Genomic DNA, 12,496 nt, shown 5'->3' with positions numbered 1-12,496 from the left:
CTCTTCGTCTAACGGTTTTTTTCGTCTTGCGAAGCAAGCCCATTGAAGGATTAGCGGCTTAGCGCTATTAGCGGCTTTTAGCGGCTTATCTGCTGATCGGATCAGCTGATAAGCGGCTTAGAAAAAGGGGGGGAAAGGAAAAAAAAACCCAGCAGGAACTCGCAAGACATTGTTGTCTTGCGAAGCAAGCCCATAGGAAATTCGTCTAGCGAAGCACCTCCAAAACGGAAAACTTTTTCGTCTAGCGAGTTTTCTGTCTTGCGAGGCATTCGTCTTGCGGGGCACCACTGTATTTCCGGTTTTGCAGAGTTCGTAAACCAAATCGTTCTTAAACCAGACTGTTCTTAAACCGAGGCACCACTGTATCTATCAATCTGTCTATGTATCTATATGTATTTGTTAACTGGAGAGAGAGGGTTGCTAAAATACTAAAGTATAACAAGTATTTTATATATATTTATATAAAATCAAACCTTTCTTTTCACTACAATATCGAAGTATGGAAATAGATTTCTTTGCATGCAAAGAACCAGCTGAAAAATGGGTTCTCTCCGTCACACTAAAACTATTCTCTACAGCATTCGTCATTAGCTAAAAAACACATTATTTCAATGCAAACATGACATCATCTTGAAAATTCGTCTTCAGAAGACATTCTGGCATGGATGCCATCAGCTGAGTGATCACACATTGTGCAAAAGTATACAGTATGTTGCTTACAGTTCAAAAATATATAGAAAAAAGTATTTTCCTGTACAAAACCGGGTTAACACCTGTCTCTGCCCCCGCCCCCTGCTTTCCAACCCATCCCAAATATTGAAATTGCTAGAGGATCTACTTCTTCAGTTGTGAAATCTGACGCATTCAGGGTGTGAAGTCCTCAGAATGGCAATAGCAGCATGAGAAGAAGAGCCTGCTGAGGAGGTTCATTTTGGTTGAGGTGCAAAAAAGCCCTTGGGACGCTTCAAAAGGGAGGAGGGCCATTGACAAATCGCAGCATGGGGTGGAAAGACCGGGCAAAGTTGTTGCGGTGTGCGCAGCTGTAATCTTCCTCCGAGAAAGGGGGCAGGGTAGCCAAAAGCAAGAGGAGAAGGAAGAGCAACTGAAGAGGGAACGCCATTCGCAGTACACGGGACAGGAAGCCACGGGTCTTGGGAGCAGCTGGGCTGGTGCTCTCCTCGTCATCCCCTCTGCAAATATGGAAGAGAATTTATACATGAAGCTGCATTCCGCTGAGTCAGACTTCATCTAGCCTAGGGTTTCCCAAACTTGGGTCTCCGGCTGTTTTTGGACTACATCTCCCATCATCCACGAAGACTGGTCCTGCTAGCTATGCATGATGGGAGTTGTAGTCCAACAACAGCCAGTTTGGGAAACGCTACTGTAGGGTGTCACGATCAGCAGCTACTCTGGACGGCTTCCAACATATATAAAAACACAACACATTGAAAGGCTTCCCTATATTCTCTACTCAGAATGGCAGCAGCTTTCTGCAGAGCAGATTTGAGGGCCACAAACCTTGACCCTCCCTTCCGAGCCCTTCTACCCGGAGACACTGGGAGGAATTTGATGTTGTGCTATTCCAATCCTTCCGCCATTGCAAGCATTTCACCTTGGCAGATGGAATGATTCCACGTTCTTTTCTCTCCGTGTGTCGTTCTGGGGGTTCTCCTGACGCCCCACAAGCCTTTTTGGGGGGAGGGGGGAATCTGTTGCACAAGTGGAAGTCATTGTGCAGAGTTTCCACTGATGGGCCTCAGCTGAATCCCAGCCACTGTTGCGCACTTCGCTGCATCTGGCAGACCTCTGGGTTTTAGCAGGTCTCACAAGCCAAATGTTTGCCCACCTCTGAGTTAGGTAAAGGTAAAGGGACCCCTGACCATTAGGTCCAGTTGTGGCCGACTCTAGGGTTGCGACGCTCATCTCGCTTTATTGGCCGAGGGAGCCAGCGTACAGCTTCCGGGTCATGTGGCCAGCAGGACTAAGCCGCTTCTGGCAAACCAGAGCAGCGCACAGAAACGCAGTTTACCTTCCCGCCGGAGTGGTACCTATTTATCTACTTGCACTTTGATGTGCTTTCGAACTGCTAGGTTGGCAGGAGCAGGGACCGAGCAACGAGAGCTCACCCCGTCACGGGGATTCGAACCACCGAGCTTCTGATTGGCAAGTCCTAGGCTCTGTGGTTTAACCCACAGTGCCACCCTCGTCCCTCTGAGTTAGCATTGTACAAATTATGGACATTCAAGTGCTGGTTGTGTGAATGCAATTAATGCACCTGTTTTTGTTTTTAAAGAGTGTGGGCAAAAATCTCCCATTCAAAGGTGTTTGCATTTCCAGGAAAGTTGCGGGTAGTGGCTCCCTATGCAATGCATACAGCATCTTTGAGGAGCCTTTTTTTTGTCTCTGCTCAGACTCTGGCAAAGAGGAAAAAGCGCTAAACTCCCCCTTCCTCCTTTCTATGGCCTTGATCCTGCTCAGATTTCCCTGTGGCTGCTATTTACATAATATACAATGTGTGTGTTAATTAACATGTGATTATGAGCACATCTAGCTCAGCCCTACGACTGCCGTCAAAATGCAACCTCCATTTTTAAATTAAAGAAAACGTTTTCCAAAAGATCCTACCTAATATCAGCGCCGCTCTCAGTCTCCAAGGTGTTCCTTCCACCAGCCTGCTGAAAATGGAGATATTACGGTGTTATTTAGTCGTACTTTCCTCAAGAAACGCAAGCGCAAAGAAGCAAATCCCAAGTGACATGGTTACAGAGCTCAAAACGCTTCTGTGCCGCGGGAACATCACAAGAAACGTGGGTTTGACGAGTGGACGCTGCTCCATTAGGATGAATGGGGTAGCACCCCACTAAATGCAGTCTTCTCTCAGACATCCCCCCTCCAGCTGTCTACTTAACAACCAGTCCAGGGGGTGGCACTGCCCGTTAGCTTCCTCCTCCTTTGGGTTAGTGCCCCTCTTGTAGAACTCAGTCTGGAGAAGGATGGGGACAAAACCAAACAGGACTGCAGCCACCATAAAGCTGTGCCCCAATGCTCATTTGGCAGAGTCCGTTCAGGAGGATCACATGGTCAATGCTATCAAAACCTTCAAGTCAGCACTGCAGGGTCATACGCCTTTGCATCCCCCCAGTAGTCAGGGTGACGAGGGCGGATTCAGCCCCATAACTACGCCTGAATCTCCATTGGAATGGGTTGAGGCACAGTCGTACCTTGGCTTTCGCACAGCTTAGTTCTCAAATGTTTTGGCTCCTGAACAATGCAAACCCAGAAGTGACTGTTCCGGTTTGTGAACTATTTTTGGAAGCTGAACATCCGATGGGGCTTCGGCAGCTTCCGATTGGCTACAGGAGCTTTCTGCAGCCAATCGGAAGCCGCGCTTTGGTTTCCGAACGTTTTGGAAGTCGAACGGAATTCCGGAATGGATTCCGTTCGACTTCCAAGTTATGACTGTATAGGCATGGGACAAGGGAAGAGCTTGTAGCCTGGCCTTATAGAAGCATTTCAAACCAGGCTTCCACAACCTAGTGTCCTCTTGACCTACTGGACTACAACTCCCATCACCCCCAGCAGGCATGGTCAGGGAGGAGGGGAACTGCAGTCCAAGATGTTCTGGAGGGAATCAGGTTGGGGAAAGGTACTGAACAGAAACCATGTATCCTTTAGCATGGCCACGAATTACAGTTGAGTTGCTGGACTGTCCTGACCAAACCGGGCGAGTCAGCTGTTCGTGTTAACTTGCAATAAAGCATTTCCAGATGGAAACAAGACGAGGAGAAGGTACTAACAAACTGGAGAAAAACCAGAGGTTTGGAAAAGAATTGCCAAGCGGCTTGCCTTGTTTTTATATGTGCAAGGTTTCTCTGGTCGCTGAGGACAGCCTTCCGAGTCCAGTTCGTCCACATCCTGCAGAAATGCACTTGTGTCCTAGAAGGAAGAAAACGGAAGATAACTTTACGTTCTGCAGAGTAAGGAAAGCTTTATCTCCCAGGAGTTATGCACCCCCCTTGGGAGATACAGAACTGCATCACCCTGGATTCAAGCGCATGCATCCCAGCCTCACCGGCTTTCCATGCGAGACCTTTAAATCACTTGAGACTCTTTCCAGAAGCTGCTTCAGTTTCTTCCCAATAACGTGGACCTTCTCGTGAGCTTCAACATAATCTCCTCCACCAGATTTGACAAGCAAGTGAGTGGAAATCTCCTGCAGAGTGTTGACTTGCGGCTGCCGTTCCAGAAGCTCTTTCTCCAGTTGCTTCGACAGGGAAATGGAAGGAAATATTGACGCATGTATGACTCTGCCCTACACAGAATCAATCTGACCATGTGATCTGTCCAGCCCAGTGTTGCCTACTCTGATTGGGCAGCAGAGCTCCAAAATCTCTGTCGGCCCTGAGATCCTTCAAAATGGAGATGGCAGGAACTTTACCTGGGAGCTTCTGCATATGAAGCACATGCTACTGAATTGTTGGGCAACGGCTAATATGTAAGTTTGTTTCCAGGCGCAATTCACTGGGCTCACATCAGTGCCTAAAGCCCCAAAACAACTTAGGCCCCCAAATATTTAAAAGTCTGCCTCCCTACTTCAAGACCCTCTAGAGCAGCCTTTCTCAACCTGTGGGTCCCCAGATGTTGTTGGACTACAACTCCCACCACCCCTAGCTAGCAAGGCCAGAGCTCAGGGATGATGGGAGTTGTAGTCCAACAACATCTGGGGACCCACAGGTTGAGAAAGGCTGCCCTAGAGGGTCTTGAGGGAGGGTCAACACTCTCAGAAGTTTGATCACTGGGGCCCCAGGAGAGGGCATTCTCTATGGCAGCCCTTAAGTTGTAGAATCAAACACAGTTATAGAAGTTATAGAATCAATCACAGAGTTCCCGCCACACATGTGCATTTGACAACCTCACTACGCAGTTTCCTTAGCATGCTGAAAACATGAGAGTGACAGCTATTTTAGGACCCAACCTATTCTCTTCTTGCCTGTTGTCATATTTTAAATTGATTCTAGTACTGTCTCCACCCCCATCATTCAGCCTGGACAATGAGGTCCAGCTCCGAGGTCCTTCTGGCAGTTCCCTCCCTGCGAGAAGTGAGGTTACAGGGAACCAGGCAGAGGGCCTTCTCGGTAGTGGCACCCACCCTGTGGAACGCCCTCCCACCAGATGTCAAGGAAATACACAACTATCTGACTTTGAGAAGACATCAGAAGGCAGCCCTGTTTAGGGAAGTTTTTAATGTTTGATGTTTTATTGTGCTTTTAATTCAGTTGGGAGACACCCAGAGTGGCTGGGGAAACCCAGCCAGATGGGTGGGGTGTGTATGTAATAATAATAATAATAATAATAATAATAATAATAATAATAATAATAATAATAGTTGTTGTAACCTGCCCTGAAATCTCATGTTGAAGGGTGAGTAATAAATCAAAATACCACTCCTACAACGACTATCACTAACCACGACAAGATAGGGCACAGGAAGGATCTGAAAAGCAGATAATTGGCATCCCACCATCAAACCAAGTGAAGCGAAGTAATATTGTACCTAATGGGAGCAAGTCAACTGGTGGGTCAATCATTTCTGTATGGATGCACCAAAAAGTTTTTTGTTTTTTTAAAACCTACCATTAATTCTCTTCGGCTCTCCTGAACTGCGTGAGGATCAGCATTCAGATCCTTGATCTGTGCTTGATGCCTCCGAACCTCTGCAACAGCCAACCACAGCAGCAGGTTATGGTTTTGCTTATGGAAATCCTGCAGAGAAAAAACATCCATTATTAGGAGAGGCAGCCTCGTCGGATCACGTCTGCTGACAAAGGCCGGTTTCAGACTGCATGCCAGCAAACTCAGGTTGCGTACTTTGAGAGGATTTGATGATCTTGTGAAACAGCAATCTTTTGCGATAAAGAAAGGAAATGCACTGGAAAGAATAGGATAAGAATGGCTTGATAACGTCATGTCAAACCAGATTGAATGCTCCACAGCCCAGGTCTACCTCTTTGGAAACTTTGCACAAACAAATCAGGCTGAATGTTCAATAAGCAGGCTATGCAGAAGGGACCCAAATAATACAGGGCCTTTCCAACTTGGGTTGAAAGGTAGTAATAATATGTAGCACTTATATTGTGCTTTCTTGAATGCTCAGCGTTCCCTGCATACAGTCTCTCGTGAATACTTAAAGGCAGGGAAGTATTATCAGTTCCATATTGACTAACCATAGGTGGAGGGCTGAGGTTGACAGATCGTGGCTTGGCTAAGGCAACCTGTTCATGGCAGAAGAATATTTCCTGGTTTGCAATTTAGACTATTAGCCACAATGCTTCACGATCTGTTCCAGGCGAAGGAGGCCAGAAGTGCAGGGAGGTGGGCTTGCATCCTTCAGCTATGTTCCGAAAGGAAAATCACAAAACTCGAAGATCTTGCTTCGCTTACATAAGAATGCTGTGCAACTACGGAGTGTTCTGCAAATGGCATTTTAAAGCAGTTTCTTAAATCTGCCCAGGTTGGCTTAAAAACATAAAAACATCCTGTATACCTGAAGTAGCATCTCCACCCCCATCGTTCAGCCCGGACACTGAGATCCAGCGCCAAGGGTCTTCTGGCGGTTCCCTCACTGCGAGAAGCCAAGTTACAGGGAACCAGGCAGAGGGCCTTCTTGGTAGTGGCACCCGCCCTGTGGAACGTCCTCCCTTCAGATGTGAAGGAAATAAGTACCTATCCTATTTTTAAAAGACATCTGAAGGCAGCCCTGTTTAGGGAAGTTTTTAATATTTAACGCTGTATTGTTTTTAATACTTGATTGGGAGCCGCCCAGAGTGGCTGGGGAAACTCAGCCAGAAGGGCGGCGTAAAAATAATAAATTATTATTATTATTATTATATTATTATTATAAAAAAGGCTGCTGGATCAGGCCAGCGTCTAGTCCAGATTCCTGTTCTCACAGTGGCCAAGCAAATACCTATAGGAAGCCACCAAACAGAAACTGAGAGCGACGCCAACCTCCCTGCCTGTGATTCCCAGAAACTGGGACTCAGAGATGTACAGCCTCACAACAGTGGCAGCAGAACAGGGACACCAGGATTAGTAGCCATGGATGAAGTACCTTCCATTGCCCATCCAGAATCTTCTAATGTTCGTTTTCATTGGTTATCCCTGAGTTCCAGTGTTTTGAGAGATGGAAGAAAACCTTCTCCCTATCCACTTCTTATAAATAAGAAAGCAATGGGCTGCACTGACCTGGCAGCGCACCAGGGCTTCCTGCAAACTCTTCCTCCACTCTCCCATCAAATGAATGGCCTCCTCCCAGCGCATATTGACTTGCCGAAGCCTGTTCTGGAGCTCTTTGGATCCAGCGCTGTCTCCTTGCCTGAAGTCCTTGCTGGTCAGGTTGGCAGAAAGCACAAGTGCCTTGTGGTTATCAAAGGCTTTGAGCATATCCTGGCGGGAAAGAAGTGGGTTATGATTCTGATTTCCAAAATTACTTGGGTTTTTCAGCAGCGGCACAACAAAACAACCGGTTTACCAGTGAGATTGCCTTGCTTCTTTGCATGCCTACTCGACTGCTCCCATCTACAAAACTGGCACTGTGGCAAGTGCCAACATAATACTTGTAAGAAATGGATCTTTTACACTTGGAACGCCTGCTTGTTGACAAAAAAAATTTGTTTAGGCAAGCCGATCCAGATACGTGAAAACGCTGACTTTTTTTCACCTGCTCTTTAGCTTATTGTTGATTGCAATTATTTTGGAAGGCTTGTTTTTAACTGTTTCCCACCGACAATTTTCCATAGCTTTATTCTTTTTTTATAAACCACTTTCAGCCCCCCCCCCCCCCCCCGCTTCTGACAAGTGTTTCAGTCTGTGCTTTTGCATTTTTATCTCTAAGCTGCCTTGAGTCCTGGTCCGGGGTGGAATAGAAATAAATATAAATATAAAAAAATACAAAACAAACAAACAAACATATTGGAAGACACAAGATCTACCCACTCTGGAAGAATGGCAGATGAAAGTGATGGACTATATGACATTGGCTGAGATGACAGGCAGAATCCGTGACCAACGCAAAGAGACGGTGGAAGAAGAATGGCGAAAATTTAAAAGCTATCTTAAGGACTATCATAAACTTAATGAATGTTAAAGTGTTGTGGTTCCTAGAAACAAAGGGATACAGCGATATAAGATTAGAACATAGAGAGGATTAGGATGACAGAGATTGAAAGTAACAATTGGGAGTTGCTAAAAATTTTGGACATTGGGATGCAGAAAGGGGGGGGTATGGGGAAGTCCTAGAAAAGAGGTTTAGGAAAATATGTTATGATATTATACATGTATGTTTGTCTTTTTAAGTGTTTGTTTGTCTTCAAAAAAGTTTGTAAAACCAATAAAAAATTTATATAAAAACAAAACAAAACAAACAAACAAACAAACAAGGCTGTTCAAAACCTTCACTTAGGGGATAATCCTATGAAGACTCTATGAGTGCATTCCAACAATTAGATCATGACCACAAGTCCATGACTGATGTGAATTACAACTCTGGGGTTGCGGCGTTCATCTCACTTTATTGGCCGAGGGAGCCAGCATACAGCTTCCGGATCATGTGGCCAGCATGACTAAGCCGCTTCTGGCGAACCAGAGCAGCACACGGAAACGCCGTTTACCTTCCCGCCAGAGTGGTACCTATTTATCTACTTGCACTTTGATGTGCTTTCGAACTGCTAGGTTGGCAGGAGCAGGGACCGAGCAACGGGAGCTCACCCTGTCGCGGGGATTCGAACTGCTGACCTTCTGATCGGCAAGTCCTAGGCTCTGTAGTTTAACCCACAGTGCCACTCGCGTCCCATGTGTTTTATACTTACTGTTGTTTATATCTATGTATCTCACATTTTGGATTTTTTTTGGGGGGGGATGTAAGAAGGCAACAAATAAATTGAATTAAGAGTAGAAGTAGTAGTGATCGTGATGATGGACCGAGGCTAGCATGCCTGGCCCCACTTATCTTAGTTAAGAACACCTGCATAGAACTAGAATCAAGCAAACTTCAATGTCTATCACCAGCCATTAGACCCGGGAGCCAAATGGAAGAAGCTCTAGGTGTAACTGCCTTCTGCAGATCAGATTCTGGCTCTCTTACCTGTGTGGTCTTTCTTAAGAGATTGTCCCCTGCCATAAAGAGAGTGCAGCCCTGGAAGACCTTGTCTTGATCCAGCAAGGCACTTCTCAGTTTGGCTACAGGGATTATTTACCAGGACAAATGGTGAACTCACTTTCTGCTTCTTGACTCTTTGATGGATGGCTGTGATGCTGGTGGGCGGTTCTGCCTCCTGCAACATTTCAAGCTCCTTCTCTGTTTTATCCAGCCAAGTGTTGATATTCGTGAGGTCAGAATTCAGCTGCTCCCGCTGCTGCCGATTCTGCTTCATTCTCAGCTTGTTGCTTAAGTCTTGGGCTTGAATCAGCTCCCATCTCTCGAGGCCTCCTGCGGTTTGTTGCAAAATTATTCATGTTTTTTATTTTATTAAAAAAGCTTTGAAGCTTGACTCAGAGGAATATTATTTCAGGCGCTCGCTGGGTCCCCTGAGGAAACAGATCTTCTACCCCAGCCTAGCTACAAGAGCCAACATTTAGCCTATGTGAATTTTTGGGTAGCCTTTTAGGGCTTCTATCCCTTTACAATAGTGTAGCATTGATACCTTTTAAAGACACAATTGATAGCAGCTTTCACCAACCTCCAGATATTTTGGACTAATACCCCATGTAGTATTTTCTGCCATTTCTCTTTTTTAATGATTCCATCTGCTGCTTCTGCCTTTTACTTTCATGTGGCTGTTTGTTTGTTTTTTCACTATTTTTCATTTTTACATTAGCTGCCTTTAGGCGTTTTGCCTTTAAATGCAAAGGGGGAACATAAATACTTCAACAGATAAAATAACTGCACCTGCTCACATTCATTTATTTTTATCTTTGACTCCCTCTTCGCTTCCTCCATTTAGAAATTTTAAGTTTGTTGGAGCAGGGATCTCTTGTTTATTGGCTTTCATTCCTCTGTAGGGCACCATCTACACTGATGTTATAAATGCATAGGGAAAAATGAAATCCTATTTCTCACACACACTGCAAAGAAGCCTCTACATAAGGCTTCCTCAACCTTGGCCCTCCAGATGTTTTGAGACTACAAGTCCCATCATCCCTGACCACTGGTCCTGCTAGCTAGGGAACAGGGGAGGAGTTGTAGGCCAAAAACATCTGGAGGGCCAAGTTTGAGGAAGCCTGCTCTACATAAACAGAGTTTATTACATACACACACACACACACACACACACACACACACACATGCATATCTGTATCCATTTTGATACAGATCTATCTCAAAAAATATTACAGCTAAAGTACCTGGTTGTTTTTCTATGGCTGCAGCGCCATCAAGGCTCTGGCTAGACTGGTGTTCCTCGCTAGGCAACATCCCAGAGATCTCCTGCATGCTGTCCAGACTCCTGCTGCTCCGCTGTTTCACCTGGAATATAACAAGGTAGAAAGAAGGGAATGACACATGACACCGGCCCATGTACACTGTGCCCAACCTCATGAGGTAGAAGTACAAGAACTCAGAGAAGCAAGGAATAAGGAATCAGAAAGTATCATACAGACTAAACAATGGAAAATTGCTTTTATAGAGAATCTTTCCTTAAGATTTGAAATTGAGAGTGATCCAGCAAAAAATAATATTTTGAGTATATTAGACCCTGCAATGCATGAATAGGAAGGCACTGCATAATGCAGTCAGATGTTAGAGGTGTAATGCTGAGAACACCACATTGAGGCATATGATGTGGGCTTCTCTACTGACACAGTATTTTTGGTCTGAAGTTGTTATCCACATCAATTTTGTATTGCCCAAATTCAGATGTTCTTATCATTTTAAATAAGATTCCTATAGTATGGGGATTAATGGCAAGACAACAAAAGTGGAATTTGCATGCCCTTATGTTTGCTAAGAGCCTGAATGGATAAATAGTCAACATCCATTATGATCTGAAGATCTACTGACGCTGAAAACATTTGAACATATTTCATATAGGCATCAATTTTGTGTTGATACCTTTTTGGACACCTGGAAGGTTTATATTAACATATGTTTAAGATACATATACAGATGGCAAGTGCTTATATAATGTGAAGTTATTGGGGTTTTTTATTATTAGTGTTATTTGTATAGTAGTTCCTTTTATTTATTTTATTGCATTTGATTTCTTTCCTTCCTCTTTCCTTTGCTAAATTTGCAAATAAAAATATGTTGTCATTTTTTAAAAAGTAAAATCATGCACCTCTTTCATCGCTTAAGCCATACAATGTCTCTCCCCTCTGTCCAGTGCAAATTCCTCATTTTTTACTTCCAATGGTGACCAGCTCCAGCATGGCTTTTGGTCAGGGATGACGGTGGTCCAAAAACATACGGAGGGGGCACCAGGTTGCCTGCTCCTGTCTTAACCTAAAGGCCAATCCAGCCCTTTTAAGCTAGTAATGTACCTGCATCCAGTAGGACTTACATAGCCTGGTTTGTAAGGAGTGCTTGTCTCTGGGCTGTTCAAAAGGACACTTGGAACCATCTCCCCCTGGCTGTATGGATGTTTTCGGCAAGCAGGGCTTTCCGGAGAGTGCCACGTGTGAGTCTCAGAAGCAGATTTTTCTGTGGTACGACATTGAAAAAGAAATCCGCAGGAAGTTAGATGGCCAAGTTTGGAGTGAGGGGTTGGGGTTGGGGATATGAATGAATTAAAAGCATTCTGCAGAATAGGGGGAACCAAGTTATGATGCGGGGGGGGGGGGAATATATATGAAAGTTTTACCGTTCTTCCTTGCAAAGCATGCTTGTTTGCAAATGTATGCCGGCTTTGTTTCAGGGGCAATGAAATGAGGAGCCATGCAGTTATGGGTGGGCACGTCCCCTCACCCCACCTTCCTGAAAAGGCCTACAGACAGTTAACAACACCACCGAAAAGTGCAGGCGGGAAAGATGACTCTGGGAGGGAGAGCTGCTCCTACATGGGAGAAGGATGGCGTGGCCCTTCTCAGCCAGAAAACTTCAGGGATGCTATTAAAGGTAAAGGGACCCCTGACCATTAGGTCCAGCTGTGGCTGACTCTGGGGTTGCAGCGCTCATCTCGCTTTATCGGCCGAGGGAGCCAGCGTACAGCTTCCGGGTCCTGTGGCCAGCATGACTAAGCTGCTTCTGGCGAACCAGAGCAGCGCACGGAAACGCTGTTTACCTTCCCGCCGGAGCGGTACCTATTTATCTACTTGCACTTTGACGTGCTTTCAAACTGCTAGGTCGGCAGGAGCAGGGACCGAGCAACGGGAGCTCACCCCGTCGCGGGGAATTGAACCACCGACCTTCTGATCGGCAAGTCCTAGGCTCTGTGGTTTAACCAACAGCGCCACCTGCGTCCCACAGGGATGCTATTACAAGGCAGCAAATGGTGGGTCACTT

At 45.5% G+C, this 12,496-nt stretch overlaps 1 protein-coding gene across 1 annotated transcript in view; it reads right to left on the bottom strand.

Moving 5' to 3' along the window:
• Positions 1 to 385: 385 nt before the first annotated feature.
• SYNE2 (spectrin repeat containing nuclear envelope protein 2) overlaps positions 386 to 12,496 on the bottom strand; it is a 229,664-nt gene continuing 217,553 nt past the window's right edge. Inside the window, exons 105-113 of the mRNA XM_081213478.1 lie at positions 11,556 to 11,695; positions 10,402 to 10,522; positions 9,276 to 9,487; positions 7,246 to 7,446; positions 5,635 to 5,763; positions 4,073 to 4,264; positions 3,847 to 3,936; positions 2,626 to 2,675; positions 386 to 1,190 (exon numbers count right to left, since the gene is read on the bottom strand). Of these exons, the coding sequence (XP_081069604.1) occupies positions 965 to 1,190; positions 2,626 to 2,675; positions 3,847 to 3,936; positions 4,073 to 4,264; positions 5,635 to 5,763; positions 7,246 to 7,446; positions 9,276 to 9,487; positions 10,402 to 10,522; positions 11,556 to 11,695 (1,361 nt within the window). The 3' untranslated portion in view covers positions 386 to 964. The remainder of the gene's footprint in view (positions 1,191 to 2,625; positions 2,676 to 3,846; positions 3,937 to 4,072; positions 4,265 to 5,634; positions 5,764 to 7,245; positions 7,447 to 9,275; positions 9,488 to 10,401; positions 10,523 to 11,555; positions 11,696 to 12,496) is intronic.

The sequence above is a fragment of the Podarcis bocagei genome (genome assembly GCF_964188305.1).
Source record: "Podarcis bocagei genome assembly, chromosome: 1".
Classification (NCBI taxonomy): domain Eukaryota; kingdom Metazoa; phylum Chordata; class Lepidosauria; order Squamata; family Lacertidae; genus Podarcis; species Podarcis bocagei.
Note: the sequence above shows the minus strand (reverse complement) of the source record. Positions and strands in the feature narration are given on the sequence as shown.